Genomic DNA, 22,503 nt, shown 5'->3' on the forward strand with positions numbered 1-22,503 from the left:
AGTACAAAATTAAAATAATGCTTTCATGGGGCAGGTATGTATGGCTACTACACCTATAAAACCCTCACTGGCGTAGCTGAGTACTTTTGGGATTTCTTGACCGAAAAAGACTGGATGACAAGAATATGTACCTAAAGATAGTGGTTTCTTATAAAGAAAAGTACACTACAACCATAATAACTGATGTAGAGTCCTGTCCTCAAAAAGGATTGGAAGGTGTTTACTAAAGCCGTTGTACAGTTCCAGACCAGTATTAAGAGACAACTGTTAATCTTTGTATAATAAAAATAAATAAATATTGCAATATACCTTCTGAATCAATTCCTCGTGTTTTTCTAGATCTCTGCTTCATGTCATTCATTGTTTACTTTTAGCAGCTAAAATTCAGTCCATGGTCATGTGAGGAATACACAGGTGCACAGCTCATTACCAGGCACATCTCTGATTACTTTGCTGCAACGCTAATGAGCTGTGCACCTTTGTGTTCATCACATGACTATGAACAGTATATCACATGACCATGGACTGATTTTTATCCACTGGAAGTAAGGAGAATGAATGGCAGGAAATCACTAATCACAAAAGCGTAACAAAAACTGCCTCAACAGCTGCGGCAATGGACAATCACATACAGTGTGCTAGTGTAATAATTAGAGATGAGCGAACAGTAAAATGTTTGAGGTTCGATATTCATTTCGAGTAGCCCCTCAATATTCGACTACTCGAATCGAATATCAAACCCTATTATAAGTCTATGGGGGGAAATGCTTGTTTCAGGGGTAGGCAACGTTCAATCAAATTATACTTACCAAGTCCACGAGTGAGGGTCGGGCTGGATCCTCTCAGCAGTCTTCTCCTTTCAGCGTCCCCGCGGTGTCTTCCGGCTCTTCATTCACTCTGCCGGGCATCGGGCCTGGGCAGAGCCGACTGCGCATGCCCGCACTACAAGCGGACATGCGTAGTCGGCTCTGCCCAGGCCCGAAGCCTGGAAGAGTGAATTCAGAGCCGGAAGACGCCGCGGGGAAGTTTCACGGAGAAGACTTCTAAAGGTAGGAGAAGAACCAGCGTTGATTGGCCGACTGTATAGCATTCGGTCAATCAATGCTGTTTCTGCATTGAACTTTTCTATTCGAATAACGAGTGGTACTTGATCGAGTACAAGTATCTCGAATACCGTAGTATTCAATCGAATACCTACTCAATCGAGTACTACTCGCTCATCTCTAGTAATAATGTAATACATATGCACACTGTGAGGGAGTAGGGGGAGTATATTGTTAAAGGGTAATGTGATCTAATGAAATAACCCTAGACTAAGACGTTCCTTGATAGCTAAACTCTCTGACAGTGATGAGTATATGAGACAGCTCAAGAGGCATAGATAAAGGCTGATATAAATCAGAGGAACAAATCTGTACGAAAAATAACTAAATCACAGACCCTGGCCTTTATCTATGCCTCTTGATCTGTTAGTGCTGCACAAGGTCCACATCCTCAGATCTAATGGTCATGATTTCCATTTGTTGTGCTAGTATTTTCATCTATTATTGGAGGAACAGAACTGTCTCATATACTCATCACTGTCACAGAGTTTAGCTATCAAGGTTTAACTTAGTCTAAAGTTATTTGAGTACATCACATTACCCTTTAACAACATACTTCCCCTACTCTATCACAGTGTGCATATATATTACACTGATAGTCAATATATGTGCGATACCATTGTACATGGGTGCCAAAAGGGTTGCTAGACCCAAAAATATAATATATCCCAAATTGCACAGGCCTCATGGACCCAGGCTGTTGCCTAAACTTATACAATGAAATGAAATATTGATGGTACTGCACCCTCTGGAGATGTGACACTAAGGTGGTAAGGTTCTCCAACTCAATGCAACCAAGATAAATAATTACAGCACACTTTCTTTAGTAATGCAAATTATCAGTCCGATTCATTGGACAATTCACCTATACTGTGTTTCCCCAAAAGTAAGAAATCCCCGAATATAAGACTAATTGCAATTTCGTACAAGTTAAGAAATATAAGGCCTCCCCTGATAATAATACCTAGCGGTCGTTGCTGCAGCAGTCCTATTACTGTAATCAGCCCACTCAACCACATTTGGAAATCATTCTTTTCAGATTTGTATTTGATTATAATTTTGCAAACCATGTATCATTTTCATTCCATTTCATAATTATCTGCTACTTTTTGTTGGTCTATCACTTAAAAATCTTAATAGTATACATTTTAGGTTTGTGGTTGTAAAGTGACAAAATGTGAGAAAGTTCACGGGGTAGGAAATTTTTTGCAAGCCACTGTAAAAGAATACCAAACCAGAGGCAGAATGGCATATAATAAAGGCTATAAATATATTACATAATAAATATAAAAATAGATGATCAAATGTCAGCATGTGTGAAGGAGAGAAAAACTAAGATGTATGATTCATTATATTATTGGCATATACAATGTATAACCCACGCCTTGTTATGTCTAATGTTATATTTGTGAACTGCATATAATACGTGATATACCATAATCCATGGTCATTATATTTTTATCACAATTTGTTTGTATATTTTGTTTCATAAACAGTCTGATGAAGGCATAATTAGCCAAAATGTCACTCTTCATTTTCTGTGATACCCGTGGATTATATGAATTAAAACTAAGTATTTGCATCATCTGTTATGTGTTGAATTGGATTGGGACCCTACATCAGAACCCAGATTGGAATAGGATCATGTAGTGTACATGTATCTACTCTTTATTCTATACTGATACATTGCGAAAAACTGGGTAGCCTGTCTATATCGATACATTTTAACGAACTCTGTAGCTCTTGTTTACACTGATACATTGTAACAAATTCTGCATCACAAGCCTACTGGGTTTTAGCCAATTAATTTTTACCTACAGTGTGGGGCCGCTTGCAGATGATCTTGTGCGAGTTCAGTGTTGTGTCTGGGTTTTTCCCGGATAGCACACTAACCCATTCATTTCTATTGTCTCACGCATGTGACCGTCCATTACACAGATCAGTGTGCAGGTTGACAGTCTGGGACTCAAAAGTCAGGACAGGTTCTATTCCTGTCTGGTTTTGCGGCCTTGCTTCCTCTGCTACTATTAATTGAGTGAAGGGGGCCAGCGACCAGCCCACATTGGTCTGCAACGGTCTATTTTTTGCAATTTCTGGATACTATTATATTTGTTACTTGGTTTCATATTTTTGATTGACTATTGCCATACGTGTTTGTTATATATCTATCTATAATTATGCATTGCCATTTGTTATGGTTTTTATGCATGGCAACATGTTCCATAGATATACTTATTTTATTCAGTTTGTTGGTTGCTCAAGTAAGTGTATGCAGTGATTAAGGACGCTATGTCAGCTCAAGGCATGTAGGAATTATACGACACCGACATTGTATGCCTCTAGCATTGCTGGAGAGTTAAACTTTTTTGAATTGTATACCTGTCTGGGTGCTGGACGTTTCATCTGGTGATGGATAGCCAAGGTCTATGAGAGCAGTAGTGGTCTAATATATATATATATATATTTTAAATGTAGATTGTGTGCCCCATATAGGGCTGACAATGTACATTTTTCCCCTATCAGTATGTCTTTGGAGTATGGGAGGAAATCCACGTAAACATGGGGAGAATATACAAACTCTTTGCAGATGATATTCCTGGCAGGATTTGAACCCAGGACTCCAGCACTGCAAGGCTTCAGTGCTAACCACTGAGCCACAGTGTTGCCCCTACACTGGTCTAATTAATGGTAATCCCAAAAGAGTGAAGTATGTTATGACCTTCATATAGGGCGTTGTTAGATATCACTTTGACACAATATTTTAGAAAGTATAGGCAGATTTTCATGTAGTTACTTATTTTAATATTAGGAGAAAATGCACTTTATATGACAATATAATGCAGTGATCAGACTCTGCTTATTTATTCTGTTCATAGTCTACTGTTAATCCCTCGTTTTTTGAAATATACAAAAAAAATAAATTCAGCCGAGGAAATGAAATTCAGAAACAATGTAAATGATTGTCCGAAGAAAAAGACTAGAGACGGAATACTTGGCTGCTAGAATAGGGATGTTAATATCCATAATAACAATTTAAGTCTGTTAGAAATGCCACTCAAGAAGAAAACCATATATGTATGCTTAGCAGTCCTTTCTAGTAGAAGAAGTGATTTGTTTACAGCTTGTGCGCAAGTACTGGAATGTTAAATATCTACCGGCCTCTAGGAAACTCTGGCATCAGTTACTTTCTTAGCTCACTGGATATAACAATCACTTCAACTGCAGGGAAGACTTCTGAAGCCTTCTAGTTGCAAACATAATTAACTAGAAGGGACAGGCACATTTTAGTTCTGCTATCCTATTTAACTTAAGACTTTTCCTTGGACTTTACCTAACATTTGTTTCATATACGGATTTTTAACCCCTGAAATATCCTTATGGAATCATCTTGCTCTGAAGAGGAAGAGACCTGTAAGTATTCAATGACTGAACAATTAATTATGGGCAGGAGTTAAAGGACAGCTTAAAGATTTTTGTACTCACTCTTCTGTTGAACTTAATTGCAAAGATATTCCTAGTAATTAGACATAATTAAGGAAAGCAGAGTCCTGCGCCGACAGTACTGTTGGGCATCCCTGTAAAGATATTAAGTATAATTATAAGCAAATATTTATAATGGGGATGTAATCACACTAGGTAATGTATTTCAGTAATGCTGTGGCTGTATGTGGCATGTGTTCTACGCTGAATGCACCTGCTTAGAAAGTTCTGAACTCTTTCAGAATTATACCTTATAATGGCATATTTTATTTTTGCATGTGTCGATTTTAGGCAAATTGATGCTTTAAATGGTCTTGGAAATAGTTTTGTGCTATTGATAGAATGTGAAAAAAAGAAATGTGAGCGCAACACAGAATTTTCCATAAACAGGAGATTCCCTTTTACTCCTTTTTATTTTGTAGTCCTTTATAGTTCTATTGTGTCACTTTTCTCTTTTGTAAGTGTATGTATATTACAGTACTACGGTATATACAGTAGCATTGTGGCAATAATCCCTACTGGTATTTTGTTCTGAGTTTGCTTATGTTTGTTTACTCGGTAGCAGGAACTGCACAAAGGAGCATGTTCTAGTTTCAGCCAAGACATAGTGCTACACATTGCTATTTGAATTACAAGTGCTAATATATGTAATAATGAACTCCAAGCTGTAGATTACAGGAGTATTACAAATCACGGTCCATATAGCCTAAAGCTACAGGCTACATAGTTACATAGTAGATGTGGTTGGATGAAGACATCAGTTAATCAAGTCCATCCTATAACTCTACTATCACCTACAGTGTTGATCCGGAGGAAGGCAAAAAACCCCCCTGAGGATTATGCCAATTGCCCTATTTCAGTCTGAGCTCCTTGGCAAGTTACAGAATTTCCAGAATAATTTTAATATTCTTTTTACTTTACAATAGGCCGTAGTCTGCTATAAACTGCTGTAGGACATCATTTATAAGGCTATATTCACACAGCCATGGGAAAAAGACAATGAAAACGGAGTTGTAAAAACAGACGTATAACAACTATTATATAAACGCTTGTTACACGTCCGTTTTTGACTGTCATGTAAGTAAGGCTTAAGAGTACGGAATATACTCTGGTTATGTTTGTATATTGTAACCGTTGGGATTTTTATACAAGTTTACATAGATATGAGGTGAAAATTTCCATTTATGTGCACCATATGGCAAATGACCAATAGCATTCATGGTGGAGGCTATCTATTAGCATAACAGAGAAAAATATTTATGTGTCAGCTCACTCACGTGACCTGATGGGATGTAGATAAAGCGTCCGCTATATAGTTGCTCGAAAAGAGGGAGTTGCACGGATATAGTAGCCTCTCAGCCTGAGGTAAGTGATCCATTGTGTCCAAAAGATGAATCCAGCAATCGATCCCGTACTTTAAAACATAGCCTTTAAAATAGAGTCATTCAAAATATAGTACAATCCATTCAATTTAAAATGCTCATGATGGCATAGAAAAAAAAGACGGCGTCTGGCTGACGCATTTTGGAGCTTATCAGGGCGTATAGGGGCTATTATAAGCTCCGAAATGCGTCAGCCAGACGCAGTCTTTTTTTTCTTTGCCATCATGAGCATTTGAAATTGAATGGATTGTACTATATTCCGAATGACTCTATAATAAAGGCTAAGTTTTAAAGTACGGCATCAATTGCTGGATTCATCTTTTGGACACAGTGTATCTATTAGCATTGTCCTTTATACCAATAAACTTTGTATGCATACATATAAAGCATTAATGTATACGCTGTAATTCTATATTTCCCCATATATTATATTGACACGATGAAAAATGAAGGAATTATCGATAGTGTCAATGTTAGAAAATGTAACATGTGCAGGAGTCTGCTGCTTTATGTAGTGTGACATTTTGATATATTCCCTTAGGCATCAAATGTAGATCTGACCAGCTGATAGAAGGCCGCCACCGATATTTTTATAAGGCCCCAAGTTGCAAATGATTTCTCATAGGACCTCACATTCTAAAGGATTTCATATTCAATATAAGTGAAATCCGGGTTGTAAACTTTGGTAGTACTAAGACAACTAATAAAGTGTGTACACTAGAGACCTCCTTATGTCCACAGTCTGCCATTGTGGTTATTTTAGCACATACTGTAGAATGATTGACTCTTCTGGACATAACTTATTACTGTATTATATACTCAAATACAGACGACACATAGGAAAAAATAGAAACAGACTGTAGCATTTCAGGCTAACACAGTGGGGTTTCTTATCCGCTATTGCTCCACTATACACCTGTTAGGTTTTCACACAGAACTCTTGTTTTATTATGCAAGTTTTCAGTCTGTATGGCATAGAAGCTGGATGACATTCTGCTCATTCTCTTTGTGGGCATCTTGAATTACAATTTGAAGTCATCTTCAGGGCAGAAAGCACATGACCGTGCAGCTGGCGATGAGCAGCCTGCAGCCTATTCATGTGGTCCAGGGAGGCAGCTGACGAGCACAGTTGTAGTGTGATAGAAATATTGACAACCATTACACATCTACTACTTTATAATGCATTCATACTGACTCAGTGTCCAGCTTTGGAAACTGCTGCATTTACATGTGTGCCCAATATCCGAGCATATATGCTATGTTTATTAGCCTGTTATCAAATACAATGCAGGGACTAATAAGAATGTATATTAGAGATGGGAGAATCAGTTCGACCTGAATTTTCCAGATTCTTTTTTTTTTTTTACAAAATTGAAAGACTGGCTATTCATCTCGCGTGAACTAAAATGCCCAAAGCATTATACTCAGAGTATAAAAATGTTACTTTCACTTTGACATGACTTTGGATGTGATTGTCTTAGAGAACTTCAGATCCAGATCAGAGAGGTAGAGTTGCCCAAAACTTATCCTATGGGTTCCAAATTGTATGGAACTTCCCTTACTCATTATGGAGTAAAGCTGTCAGGTACTCCAGTGTTTGGCAATCAAGCACTTGGCGGAGGTGAGGAGTAGTAATAAGAGCCAGAGAGCGGGCTTGCGCAACTTGACAGAGGGGAGGTTAAGAAGATAGGTTTTAGGGGACAAGGAAAGACTAATACCCGTTCCAGTACAGGATTACTACTTCACCTTTTTGTTTTTATGCTTCATGCTTCTTTCCTCCATTGTTTCAAAACTGTATAGTAGTACAATAACTGTATTATTGTGAGATGAGAATAGGTTTATAAGGAGAAAATGAAGCTGCATTTAGGCAGAATTGATAAAGTAATACAGAGAGGTTTAATGTCTGTCCTATTTTGGAGGGTAGTTGACATGCAGACTCAGACAACAGACAGTCTCTGCTCCAGCATAGTATGGTCCACTTTCTTGGGAACAGATCAGTCTAGATCACCTTCATTCACACCTTTCCAGAAATCTTCTAGTAAGTGTAAACCATGAAATTCAGAACATGATATTGAAATGTACTTGAGTTTTCATATAAAAAATTAAATATGTTCAGGGTCTTGCTGTACAGTCTGTTCTGTGACTGTATATGCCATTATACATGGAATGTGTCCTATCACTTTTTCTGCTGTTAATATCCCCATTTTGGTTGAAAAACATTTTATATTTTGCTTTCAGACTGTAGCTTTGTATAGTAAGGAGTAGAGATGAGCGAGTAGTGTTCAATCGAGTAGGTGTTCGATCGAATACTACAGTATTCGAAATACTCGTACTCGATCGAACACTACTAGCTATTCGAAGTTTAAGGTTTGATGCAGAACCAGCGTTGATTGGCAGAATGCTATACATTCTGCCAATCAACGCTGGTTCTTCTCTTACCTTTCCGAAGTCTTCTCCGCGCTGCATCCCCGCGTCTTCTTCCGGGTGGAATTCACTTTGCCTAGGTATCCGGACTAGGCAGAGCCGACTCTGCATGCGCAGGCATGCCCTCGCATGCGCAGTCGGCTCTGCCTAGGCCCTAATGCCTAGGCAGAGTGAATTCCAGCCGGAAGACGCTGCGGGGGCGCTGTGTCGGGAGAAGACTTCAATGGGAATGCAGCCCGACCGTCACTCGTGGACTTGGTAAGTATAATTGTATCGAATTTTGCCTACCCCTGAAACGAGCATTTCCCCCCATTAAATATAATGGGGTTCGAAATCCGTTCGAACAGCCGAACAGTGTGCGGCTGTTCGAATCGGATTTCGAACCTTGGACATTTTAGTGTTCGCTCATCTCTAGTAAGGAGTAGTCTTCTCCCCCATGAATGTTTACATGTAATCCTGCAAGGAGTAGCTGCACAAGAGAAAAAATTAGTTGAGAAAAACCTAAGTGACATCATATCCAGGAACACTGATCTGAAAATATAGGCAGTTATATGCAGGTACTCACTCCATTCTAGCAACTACTATGCAGGCATGACACAGGAAAGTAATCTATGAGTGCAGTCAGGAAAGTTCCCTGCTGTCTGTAAATAATATCCCATCTGTAAGCACACAAGCAGCCAGAAGTACATACAAGTACATAGAAGACTTTTTTCTTATATTATAAGCAGTGAAATGTGCAAAATGGTTAGTCCTTGCACTTTGCAGACATGTGTAAGGCTGTGAGTGCCCCTGGCATCCGCATTCACTGCGTGAAGAGATAACCTCTCCCCACATTCACCACATCCAGTGTGTCTTGCTTCTAGGGACATACTTCCCTGATAACAAAACAGTTAACTGTTATGCTGGGTTCACACTGAGTTTTTTTGGACCGTATTCTTAGGCGGAAAGCCGCCTCTGAATCTGGTCCAAAAAGCGCCTGCCACGGATTCCGACAGTTGTGGCATTCTGCTCTGGATTGGGCCCGAATCAATTGGCCTAGTCTAGAGGGAGTGTCGTGAGATGGACGTCTGAGGCTGAATCAGCCGCAGAATCCACCTCAAGAAAGGGCAGGCCACTTCTTCTTTCCACGAGTGGGAATACACTGTTTTCGGAAAAAGGAAACCAATGAATTCAATGGGAGGCGTTTTTTTGAGCCGGATTTTGACGTGGATTCTGCATCAGAATCCAGACTAAACAACCCTGTGTGAACTAACCCTTACCATTTAAAGTCAGCTAGAAGAAAGACACCAAGTGGAAGTTTAGGGAAAATTTAAGGCAAGAAGCAGCAACATTTTTAACGAAAGTGCATTACATGTTGGTCCAGAATCAAATGGTCTATGAAATTTTTTTAGTTGTGTAAAAAGTAAGTGACCATTTTAGCTGCTTCTAGAGTGACAGCAGATCCCTTTTATTTTATAGCTAATGTCTGGCATATGATAGATAGCAACAGTATTAACACTTAAAGGGGCTCTATCACCTAATTTCAGCAATATGTGATAGACATATTGCTGAATAGCCGTTAAAATGGCTATTACGGCCCCGCTACTCATTTAATAAAAGAACACCCCCCCAGGTTTTTAAGTTTAACCTAAAAAAAGTATACTTACCATGCACGATGGGAGTTTTGTGCACTCCTCCACGTCATCCGTCGTTGACGCCCTCCTCTGGCTTCTTCTCCGTTAGATGTCCTCCTTCTTTTGCAATGTTCCTAATTTCATTACACATAAATGGCGGCGGAGCGTGCGCAGAAGCCCCGGACCTCCTGGATGCTGTGATCACTATTGATCACGGCATACAGAGGGTTAATCCGCTGGAGTTAGCGTATCTTCCGACTGTAGAGGCTGGTCCCAGCCCTCGCTGTGTAACATAGCCAGGTGCTGGAAGCAATGCCGAAGGAACAGCTCCTGTGCCTTAACGCAGCATTATAGTGCCATACTATTATGGCGCTGAGTGTTAACTATACGCTAAACCCAAATTAATATGGAACAAAGTGGGAAGGGGTTAAAGAACTAAGATTTCAGTACCTTTCCCAGCTACTACATAATGTAAAGAGACACTGCTACTTATGTTGCCATTTGACTCCTGCAAACAGCAGGTGACCTAAAGACAGGTCACCAATATTAAACTTCTAGAATAACCCTTTAATGTTACATGTATAGATCCAGTGGCGTAACTACCGCCATAGCAGCAGAGGCAGCTGCCACAGGGCCTGGGCATAATACTGTGTGCAGGGGCCACTATGGGGGATAATACTGTGTGCAGGGGCCACTATGGGACATAATACTGTGTGCAGGGTCCACTATGGGGCATAATAGAGCGCGTAGGAGGGGGTCGGTCGAGGTCGTCGGTGTCGGTCGGGGGGGGGGGGGGGGGGCATGTCAAAGTAGATCCCCTTTCAGAAATTTAGTTTAATAAGTAAAATCTTTGTTCTTCTGTTCATTGTCAGAAAAATTAATCATATCCATAAATTCTACAATAAAACACAAAACAGTCAAAGGGGTGAACAGTTTTAATAGAAAAGAAGGCATGTCATTGGTATGCTGGAGATCAATCAGGCATATAAATGCTGGCTGCTTGCAAGGAAGGTGAATAGGCTACACGGTCAGTTGTCACTTGACATATCTACTATTTAGCATGAAGGATGCTTGTCATACAATGTGAGTTAAGTGATGCAATAAAACAATTTTTGTTTTATTTCTACCATGCAAGGACTTGAAGAAGGCAAGACAAGTAAGAATGAAAGGAAATAATGATGACCTTAGTTCATTTTATTCTTATTCATTCACATTTTGATTGAATTTTGAGTAAGGCAAGTGTTTTCTTTCCCACATAGTATTGTACTAGTCCTTGGAGGCTTGAATTCTGTTATCAAAGAAACTCGCTCAGAGTAGAACTTATTTTGTTGAAGGTCGTGGGTTGAAGTGAAAAGGAAAAAAAGAATATTCCCTTATAGGATCTTCCAAGAACTGTACCAGTTTTTCATAAAAAGATTTATGCTCTAATGCCTATTAGCCTTTTGACCTGCTCAGCACATTGGCATCTGAAAGATTTTCCGTTAACTATTCATTCCCATCTTTATTTTAGAAACACATGAAGCGCGTACCTTTGTTGACTGCAGTGTATAATAGAATTATGCAGGAGTCCACAGCAAGCTCTAATTTCTGTATGGAAAATAAGCTCTGGAGAAACATGAAAAGTGAAGTACATGCCAGTTATTGTCCTTTATATACAACAGATACAAAAAAGACCTGTTCAGATGTTCAAAGAAAGTGATACAGTGAATAAAAAATTGTCAATATAAAAACAAAACTAGACACCGGGCAGCAGAGTATTTGCTGAGTACACTGTATACATACATGGTTGTACAATGTACTGTATACTCTATTTTACCCATATAAGCTCGGACTTGTAAGCCTATTGACATGTAGAGGTCTAACTAAAGAGAATCAAACGTGCTGTGTCATAAACCATAGCAAACCATCTTAACTTTCCTAACAGGCATAATGTATTAAATAGGTTCTTAAGATATAGGAAAGTTTTTCCACCGTGTAATTTATCCTTCATAGTCAACCAATCCATGAAAGAAGATCAGTAATGGTTACTTATGCCTTTGTTTTCATAAGAGGTAACCCTAACTAACCCTAGGAAATGTAGCAGAAAATGTTGAACTACCTTAAAGAGGACCTTTCATGTCGTCGGAGATTAAAAGTATCATATACTGCTAGAAAGGTGACAGCATACTGAATGCAGTGCACTGTCATCTTTACAGTATGCGCCTGGGTGCCGGAGATATCAGTGGTGTTAGTTTTCGGTGGGTCTTACAGCCTAGCCTAGCGTCATTGCTAGGCTGACAGCGGGGCATTTCTTGTAGCCCAGAGATGACCCTAGGCTGTAAAACCAGCTGCTCTGACATATTGGTGCCGATATCTCTGGCACCAGGGTGCTTACCAGTATAGCTGACAGTTCATTGAATTCCGTACACTGTCCGCTTTCTAATAGTATATAATACCGCCGATCTCTGAGTACATAAAAGGTCCTCAGCCTAGATTTTGATATGCTGAGATTTTCCAAATACCACTTAAACATTACCATTTGTCCTACACTTGGTCTCCAGCAACAGACTACAAACAATCACAAGCTGACTTGCTGTTAAAGCTGAGGATAGAAGATGAATGTTTGAATGCTGGAGGCTCCACTACTGGGACCCCCAATAATCAGCAGCTCACCCTTCTTCCTTACTGTATGAGGAGTTTGAATGAAGTGTCTTGGATGCTGCTACTCCTTTCAAGGTCTATGTGACTGACAGTCCCATAAAGTATTAATGGAGTAGCAGCATGTACAGTATGCTTGACTGCTGCTCCATTCAAATGCTTCTCAATGCAAGTGTGACATACGCAGTAATGTGAGGGGCTTGGGACCCTCATTCTTGGTATCAGTGAGGTCCCCAGTAATTAGGTATTTGTCATCTATCCAGTGTAAGTTTTGGGAAAACCCCTTTAGGCTAAGGCCCCACATTGCAGAAACGCAGCTTTTTTTGTTGCAGATTTTGTTGCGGTTTTTTGAGCCAAACCAAGAATGGCTACAAGAAGAATGGGAGATACAGATAAAGTTCTTATAGTTCTCCCTTCTGCTCAATCCACTCCTGACTTTGGCTCAAAAAACCGCAACAAAATCTGCAACAAAAAAGGCTGTGTTTCCGCTACGTGGGGCTTTAGCCTTAAGCTGAGGCCCCACATTACAGAAACGCTGCTTTTTTTGTTTTGCAGATTTTGTTGTGGTTTTTTTTTAGCCAAAACCAAGAATGGCTACAAATGGAAAGGGAAATATATAGTAAGCTCTTAAATTTCTAGCTTTTGCTCAACCCACCCCTGGCTTTAGCTCAAAAAACCGTAACAAAATCTGCAACAAAAAAAGCTGTGTTTCCGCAACGTGGGGCTTTAGCCTTAAGCCGAGGTCCCACGTTACAGTTTTTGTTGCAGATTTTGTTGCGTTTTTTTAAGCCAAAGTCAGGAGTGGATTGAGCAGAAGGGAGAACTATAAGAACTTTATCTATATATCCCATTCCTCTTGTAGCCATTCTTGGTTTGGCTAAAAAAAATGCAGCAAAATAAGCTGCGTTTCTGCAACGTGGGCCTCGGCTTGAGGGGCATATAACAAATCTTAATATGTATCTTTACCAGGGTGCAATATTTGTAAAATGTATTGAACAATTTACTGAATTACCTGTCAAATAAAAGGTAAATGTATTGATTTTTTCTGCACAATAATGCAACACAGATTTAGAGAATTGTATAGTATCTGCAATTTGTCACCTAGGGAGACAAGTGGGTGATATCAGTTGGATAACAGAATAGAATTGCTTTGCTTCTTGTTTTTTCTTTAATGGCAATGTAATAGGATTTTAACAGAGGTGTAGCAAGTTAAGAAAAGCCCTGCTGTTTATATATATATATATATATATATATCTTTTTTTTTTTTTTTTACTCCTGAAAAGCATCCCTCTTCTCCAAGGACTGCATCGTGTCTGGTATTACAGCTCTGCCAGCACACTCCATAAACACCAGAGTGAATGCACATTCTCTGTCATCCCATTCAATCCTTTAATAAAGCAGTCTTATGATTTATGATAATTCATTGTCTAAAATAAAGTCGAAGGAATAATATTGCATTTTTACAGTTGGCCCTCTATGTGCATTCTTCATGTTTACCATTACAAAGGATGTCTTGGCGGGATTTAGGGTTTGCTGCACAATAGTGAGCTTATTATAAGACATCTACATCAGGAAGCTTATACAGGTATTGTAAACCTACAAAATATTTGCAAACAGTCTGTGAAGTTTGAAAAGCAATATGATAAAATAGTATGGGAAATAATAATAATGATAATATGCCAGCAATATAAGAGGTGTGGTAGGAAAATAATTATTTCTCCTACATTCTTACCCTTCAATCATATAGAAGGATTAGGAAGGAAAATGGCAATGATGGGCAATATATGATTTCCTCTCTCTTACTTCTGCCTCTCTTGTCACCATAGCAACACAACAGAAAGATATTGAAGCTGACTGGAATAACTGTCTGTGAGATAGATCTGTCGCTAATGCATGTTTTTATCCTAGGAAAAATAAGAGAGAATTATGTTTAGATCTTTGTTTTAAGATACTTCATGTACATATCGTATGAAGAAAATAAATCAGCCTAAAAAAGAACTGCGTATTTTCTTGGTTTGTTAAAATGTTTCCCATTTAAGTAGATTATTGTTTGTTGTAAATATGATACAATAGTTCTCTCAATTTATTCTGCAGTCATTACCTTAGACTTTTGTTCTGTTCAGTATCAACCGTCAACATGGGCCACATATTTATAATATGATATATGTTTCCATACGATAATTTAAAGGGGCTCTATCAGCAAAATTATGCCGTATGAGCCCCACATATGCCTGAATAGCCTTTAAAAGGCTATTCAGGCACTGCATGCTCAGTTCCCCTTAAAAGTACGTGAGCGTACTGCGCGGTTGTGAACTGCCATTGACAAAAATGGCGCCGGAGTGTGCACAGTAGCGCTCTGGAGGGAGCACTACTGCGCGTGCACGGGATTTAAACAAAACCCACCAGAGGAAAGCGTGATCGAAGATGACGACCACCAGTGCATGAACCGCCCACCATGCATGCTAAGTATAATTTGCATATATGTCTTTACCGTCTTAGTTTAAAACGGGGGGGGGGGGGGGGCTTTTAAAATACCATTAGCGGTGCCTGTATAGCCTTTTTAAAGGCAAAAATGGATAACCCTTTTAACTTTTAAATCAGCCGGAGGCATTGAAAAAAAATAAATTCATACGTGCCCCCGATGCTCCAGTTTCCTCCTGGCACATTCCGGTCTTTCTGCTGAACGGGTCTGTCTGGAGTTCAGCTGAAGTCACTGAATGACCTCAGTGGTCACGTGATTGCATAGGCAAATCAGTGAATGGCATGCAATGTCACTTCCTGTGACATCACGGGTCTTCCTGAGGCCACTGATTGGCCTCAGTGGTCAGGTTACCACTGAGGCTATTCAGTGGCTTCAGCAGAACCCTGGAAGAGACCCAGGAGAAGTCACCGGGGCAAAGGAACCAGGATGTGCCCGGAGGACACCAGAGTATCGAGGACTGGAGAGTATGCATTTTTTTTTATTTTTTCACTACCCCGAACCCTTTAAAAGTTAAAAGGGTTCTCTGATTTTGCCTGGACAACCATTTTAAGCAATGTGGCACATTTTTTAGGGGGAATATTAAAACTTTCCAGGGTAACACTGGTCTCATGCATGCAACACAAATGAAAAAGAGACTTGAGTTAGCACTGTTAAAAAAAAAAAAAAAAAAAAAGTTTATTCTCTGGCCTGTTAACTAGGTGCATGAAGGAAATGGTAGTGAAGGTATGCTTATCACCAATGGCTGTATTTGTGACTTATCCACTCTCTTTTGGTCCTCAGTCATGTGGCCAGTGTGGATCAACATTCAGTATCTCCATTCATTTATAGAAGACTTACATAAGTGGTTTAGTAGGAAGGAACAGAGAACCTTTAACAACTTATGATAGTTACTTTGCTATGATTCAAGTTTTTGTTATAAAACAAATGATCATTTCTTAAAAGGTGATTTCCTTGTTTCAGTTTTGACAAAAATGGTCACTTCAGCAATACAGTAAAATGGCAATATCTCTGTAAGTAAAAAAAACAACCCAAAACTAAATATATAATTACCAAAGGGCAGCCAAAGGGAAAACAGACTTCCTGCTGTTGCTCATGGCATCTGTTGAAGAACTTTGTGACTGAGTTTTGCAAAAAGTTTTTAGCAGAATATCAGGAAGCAGCAAAGCCCCAGGGGACTTGTTTTTCATCTAACTTTCCTACTCTAGTAAGTGCTTCTGCTATTGAATATACTTTAGTTTATAGAATTGTATATAATGTGGTTGACTTATACATTGGTTTTTGTAACTTTACTAAAAGGAAGACTTTACGACGTTGTAGGGTAATGATTCATTGCAATTTATTGAATGAAATGCAATATATTATACCATGCAACAAAACTAATCATAATTTAACATACTTTTATATGTCGTTTTCTTGCATGCAGTTTTTTTTTTTAAAAAAACAATGTTTATTAAAGGAAACAAAATGTACATAAAATATAGACCACAACATGAACTTCGATACAGAGTGCTGAAATTCATGATACCTTAATAGGGTTGAACGATCGGGATCCGAAAAGATCGGAGCCCGATCGACTAAATTTCACGATCACTATCGGGTTCCCGCCTAAAATAGATTGGGAATGGAATTCTGATCCCGATCTCTCAACTCTAGATACCTGCACAGAACCCCTGCCTCTCCCCGCCATTGTTCTCTGTCCTCTCCTCTCTCATTCAGACGTCAGCAGAGCGCCGTGCGCGCCCCTGCCTCACTAGGCTAGTGTTACTGATGCTGGGAGTAGACGGGTCTTGTTGTGGCTTAGGAGAGTGTGGGCGGGTACAGGGCGGAGAGACGTGAGTGATTCACTAGGGAGGCGGGGGCGCATACGGTGCTCTGCCTGCATCTGAATGAGAGAGGAGAGAAATGGACAGAGAACAATGGCCTGGAGCTCCAAGGAGTGGCGTACACACCAGGAGGGAAGGTGGCAGCGGTTCTATGCAGGTAACCAGACAGAAGGGGGAACTAAGTAGCTGGTGGATTTTTTAATCACTACACAGCGTGGAATCCAAAAATTGAAGCCTTCAATTTTTGGACTCCATGCTGTGTAGTGATTAGGATCGTTTTTAAAATCTGATTTTTGATCATTTAAAAAATCCCATTGACTTGCATTAGGATCGGTATTGGGATCGGATTCGGATGGAAAATGATCGGAAATCGGATTTTAAAAAAATGGTTCATGAAATTTCAAGATCGGTTCAACCCTACACCTTCATTTATAAAGTAAATTCTATTTTCAATTGTATGGGCAAAATAACTTGTATGCAACTTTTTATACCAGTATACAATATTGTGGTTGTTTTAAATTTCACACCCATTCAATTCTGATCTAACACAATAGTAAGCAGCAATTACTTTCCCATTACTTCCGTTTACTCATTTCATAGCATTGTAGGGACTTGTGAGATCTGTATAGGTAGTCATACACATTAGATGGAAGTAAACTATTGATTGAACAAGTGTGGAATGAATGATTGTCTGGGTGATTGTTGTATAAAAAAAATCCATACACATCTTAGTCAATATCAGCATTATAGTTGTTCATACTGTCCTTGCTTTAAAACACGGTGCAAACAGCAAATCATTTAGAAAAGTTCTTTCAAGGAAACTTTATGGTTAGATGAAACACCATTTGAAAGAATAAAAGATTTTTTTGTCTGGCTACTGAGTAAAAATTTCACTAACGTGTATTGACTGCATTCTGTGTTCACTATTATGCTACCTTTCTTAGCAGAGTGTTAGGATTGTGCAGTAACTGCGGCCATGACATGGGTGTCGCTGCCTGTTCCTCTGCACAGTCCAGGGGTGCAAGGGTTAACCTGCCTTGCAACAGCCGGGTGTGGTCGACTGGTTGATCGACATGTGTGTCGACCAATGACCGCTTGGATTGGGCAGCTGGGCTATTTGCTGGTGACCGCCCCTTGCCTATATAAGGGGGCTGGTCTGGATGCCCAGTGCTCTATGATCACATTCTGAAACCTGATTGTTAACAGAGCAAACCTGGTTGTTTATAGCTGGCAGTGACATCAACTGTCAGGCACTGTTCACACTAGGTTTTTAGCAGCCAGTAGCCCAGAGGGCTCCGCAGGGTTTTTCAGTTTAAGTTTTTTTTAATAAATCCTGCTGACCATAACACAGAGCTAGCTTATTTGCTACCTCAGTCAGTCCCTGCTCTGGTCTCTTCAATTAGTGTTTACATCTGCTTAACTTCATACAGATTATTCCTGTGTGTCTTTGGCTTAAAAAATTGCAGCAAAAAAGCAGCTTTTCCACAATCTGGGGCTACAGCCTTAGTCCCATTTTGGCTGAGCAAAGTGTTACATTTATTCAATACAATCTCTTATTCTGGTGTCTGTATGTCCTGTTTGGTAGTCCTGAGTTTTATTGGTTTGCATGCATGCTGCTCAGAAGTTTCATGAAGTTCTTGACTACCCTCTATTGGCCCTGAGATTTCTGCAATATATCTTTGCTACTTGTGGCCTTGTGCATCCTACATTTTATGTCACCTGACATGTAGTCCTGTCCTCAATTATATATTACCCAGGTCCTGTTTTTTGTCTGTGTTCATTTCTTTATCATGTTCCTGTGGTGCTCCAGCCTGGTCGACTGCTACCAAACCAGATTTACCTCAGGAGGTAGTGGCCTAGCTTCCTCACATGGGGATTGAGGATTGAATGATGAAGATTGGGGAGTCTGCTGGGGTAACATCCTTAAATGTGACCCCAAGCCTAATCGGTTTGGATGCACAGGGGCCCACTATCCATTGAGTGTCTGTGTCTTACTGACAAAGCCAAGCAATACTATTGTTCTCTTGCTTCTAGACCTGTATTCTATGCTTTGACACTGCCTTCTGTTACAAATGTTCTCATTCCTTGGCATCAAAGACTTGACTCTCTCCTGGATCTCTTTACGCCTCACTGACTGTCCTTTTAGTGTCTGTCATTCACAAACCAACTCGTCACCTCACCCTCTCTCTCTTGGTTTCCGATAAGGTCCTGTCCTAAGATCCTTACTAGTGCCACTCCTATGCCAAAGACGCTCACATTTACCGCTTTGGACTAGACTTTAACTCGCTTCGGTCCTCATTTCAGAATGCTTATCAGATATATATAGCCTTTCTCTACCAACTTCCTAAAACTTAAAATATAAAATAATTCATCTTCTTTATTCAGTCTCATTCAGTCCCCCCCCTCGACCAGGACTATCAGTCATTGTTAATGGCTCCCCATTTTCATCAGTCTCTCAAGACCACGGACTTGTAGCATCCCAGTTAACTCTCTTGATCCCTCCAATCCACACTAAACTCAGTTGTTCATTTAATCCAACGTTCCCCTTGTTCCTCTGCCCTCCCATCTGCCAATCCTTTTATTTTCTATGGCACACAACGCCATTCTCAATTTGTTCCCTCCATATATCTCTCGCCTCAATGACCTATCCCTATGTCAATAACATCTACCTATTTTTCATTGCATTGTACACAAATTGCTTCATATACTGTGTCTGAGCTATTAGTTTGTGCTATCTATGGAATCTAGTATGCTTGCAAAGAACAGTTTGTGATGTGCACTAATATACCTGCCTAGCAACAAAGTGTCCTTGGCTACTATAATAGATTGTAGTCAGCTAGGTTATTGTGCAAACACTTGGACTCATTATCCAGACATTAGGATCATGCTGTATTGCTTTGGTATTTTGTGCAGCTAATATCCAGAATAATTCTGCTTTTATTTAGTCTAATGCTTTAGTACTTGCTCTCTTTTCTTTATAATAAGGGACTCTGCTGTAATGCCTAAGAAGAATACAGTACCAAATATTCTAATTGATTTATTAATCATGTGCATAATTCTTTGAGTCTGGCACCAGCAGGAGTCTCTGGGTTGAAAAAGCATCCCTTGTACTCTTTGCTTCAACAGACTCCAACAGACTGCACACACCGTGTGGGATCCTCAGTCACTGAGAATTTAGCAATGAATTGTCAGCAGTCGGCAATGGCCAGGGTCACCATAGGAATAGTTGATTAAGCTGCACACATTTTATAACAGAGTTGTCTGAAGTAACAACCATTGGTGTGCATAGGCTATCCATTCATGAGATTTCTTTCTAGTACTGATCACTTTCGGTCTTGTATCTTCTGTACTGAATGATAAAACCTTTACTGTGTTCTGCTACTTTATTCTAACAGTTAATTAGACTTCTCACACGTTACATTAAAATATGAATGACCACCCTTAAAAGCTACTTATATTGAAATAAGGATAAGTAATCCATAGAAAAGCCTTTAAAAAAAAAAACAAAAAAACAAAAAAAAAACTTTTAATTAAATATTAAGGCAATGAGATCCTAAGCTCCCTCTATTGGCTACTTCAAGCAACCAACATCATATTAAAGGAAAAGAATCAACTTTTTTTTTTTTTTTATAATTAAAGGGGTTATCCATGGAGTTAAGATTATCTTAACTGATGCTGGATGATGGACCTGAGGATCTGGCTTAGTTCTGACCCTGGGTTATGTGATTGGAACAAGACCCTAGCTCCTGGGTTACTCCATCCCCTTCCTACTCCTTTGATCTAATAGATAATTATCTCCTATGCTATGGGGCTGGATTTACTATTACATAACACAAATTATTACCTGTGTAATCAGGGGAGAAGGGAGGGAGAAGAGTGTTCGTGACCCAAGACTCATTAACAGAGGAAAGATTTGTAAGGAATCAGGTGACCTTTTGATTCAGGTGACCCTAATCTATGTAACTTTGTTGTTGGTTTCATATTGTTCACTCTGCTGACAGATTCACTTTAACTCTCCAGACAACCCATTAACAGCATTTATGCTTTCCAATAATCTTGTGTCCATAGGCAGCAATAGACTGGACTCGCTAAACTCTTTGGGAGAGTTTTCTAACATACTCCGTGCATGGAACAGAGTAGCTAAACTGTAACAGAACTTATTGTCAGTAGTAGAATCAATGATGGCTCAGTGGTATTATCTATATGCAAACCCAAATACAAGAAACCGGAGAATAGGAGTAGTAGCGATGGTATTGATGTCACAGGATAGGCTGAATATACTTAACTAAACTCTTCCATTCCACCTTCCTGATAGTTGTTCCCCCAGGGTGCTTTCAGTTGGAGAGGAGTCCCCTCTCATCCTGAGCCGTATGGCGATGTTCAGAAGGTAATTGCAGGAATGACTCAGGAGGCAGTGGTGCAGTTTAACCAAGATGAGCTTTACTCATGGAACTCATGGAACACAGTCTTCTAAGGTAGACAATTGACTCTTTCCTGTTTCAGGGCTGTCTTTGAATTGAATTGTGTTCTACTCTCCCTCTGGGGCTGTTGAGAACACATCAGAGTTCCTGTCACACATTGAAAACTGAGACTCTAATGTTTCTCTGGAGACTTTAGGTCTCCAGGCTCAAACCAATGGCCTATGATTGTCCATGGCTATACCAAGCCTAACCTAAGTGAGGGGTAGCCAAAAGTGGGGAAAGACCAAAGGAGGAAACACATAAGGAAGGTACAAATGCATAAAATACTTACAATGTGCATATACCAGAAGTACATAACGTAATATAAAACAGACATTTAAAGCAGTCACTCTGGGATGCTTCATGTATAGGTGCTATTACTGTGATGTAATTGAGATGACTGCTGCAAAGAAACGCCCTGAATAATTGGCAAGTGTCAGTCTATTTTTAGGCATAGGTTTAACAGCTATAGTGAAAATTTCAGGACTTTGTTGTTGTTTTTTTTGTTGCTTTATTTTTAATATAGATATGGGAAAAATTTATTCCAAATTAAAATAAAACCTTAAAATAAAAATTTTAAGAAAAACATAAAAAATTAAGTTTCTAAGAAATTTTAAGTTTAAGTCACTATGCAACATTGGTGGTATAGTGTGACCATAATGTTGCATAGTGATGGATTCTATATCTGAAGATATTAACACCAGTCTTCACTGATACTAGTTTTCGGACCACTGATGAATTGTTACATAGGAAATGTGTAGGGTCTTTTGACAGCTATTAAGAATGTCACCCTTCTCTTTGAGAGATGGCTCAGAGATATTTGGAGACCTTAGGTAGTGTTGGCGTGGCAGTAGGCCAGTAACCTCACCACCTAGGTCCACCCTTGGTGTTTTGATCTAGCCTGGAGCCTGCATTCATCTATTTCATTGGGATTTGGTGATTCTCTTCTGTGATTAGGGAGGTCCGTTCATTGTGAGGGTTAATGTCATGATTATTTCTGTCCTTGAACATACTGGCTCATTGCACTATATTTTATGGGCCAGTTTTGTGCCTACCTCCCTATTTTTGTTTCTGATGTCTATAAAGTATGTTTGAACAC

At 39.5% G+C, this 22,503-nt stretch overlaps 1 protein-coding gene across 10 annotated transcripts in view; it reads left to right on the plus strand.

Moving 5' to 3' along the window:
• DMD (dystrophin) overlaps positions 1-22,503 on the plus strand; it is a 1,873,751-nt gene that overhangs the window by 191,488 nt on the left and 1,659,760 nt on the right. Inside the window, exon 2 of one of the 10 annotated variants that reach the window (XM_075265064.1) lies at positions 11,138-11,158. The exons of 8 other annotated variants lie outside the window; for them this stretch is intronic. In XM_075265064.1, the coding sequence (XP_075121165.1) occupies positions 11,138-11,158 (21 nt within the window). Of the gene's footprint in view, positions 1-4,418; positions 4,515-11,137; positions 11,159-22,503 lie in introns of those variants that run through there. One more of the 10 variants, XM_075265061.1, reaches the window with a different exon arrangement.

Source organism: Leptodactylus fuscus, chromosome 2, assembly GCF_031893055.1.
Source record: "Leptodactylus fuscus isolate aLepFus1 chromosome 2, aLepFus1.hap2, whole genome shotgun sequence".
In the NCBI taxonomy this organism is placed as follows: Eukaryota; Metazoa; Chordata; class Amphibia; order Anura; family Leptodactylidae; genus Leptodactylus; species Leptodactylus fuscus.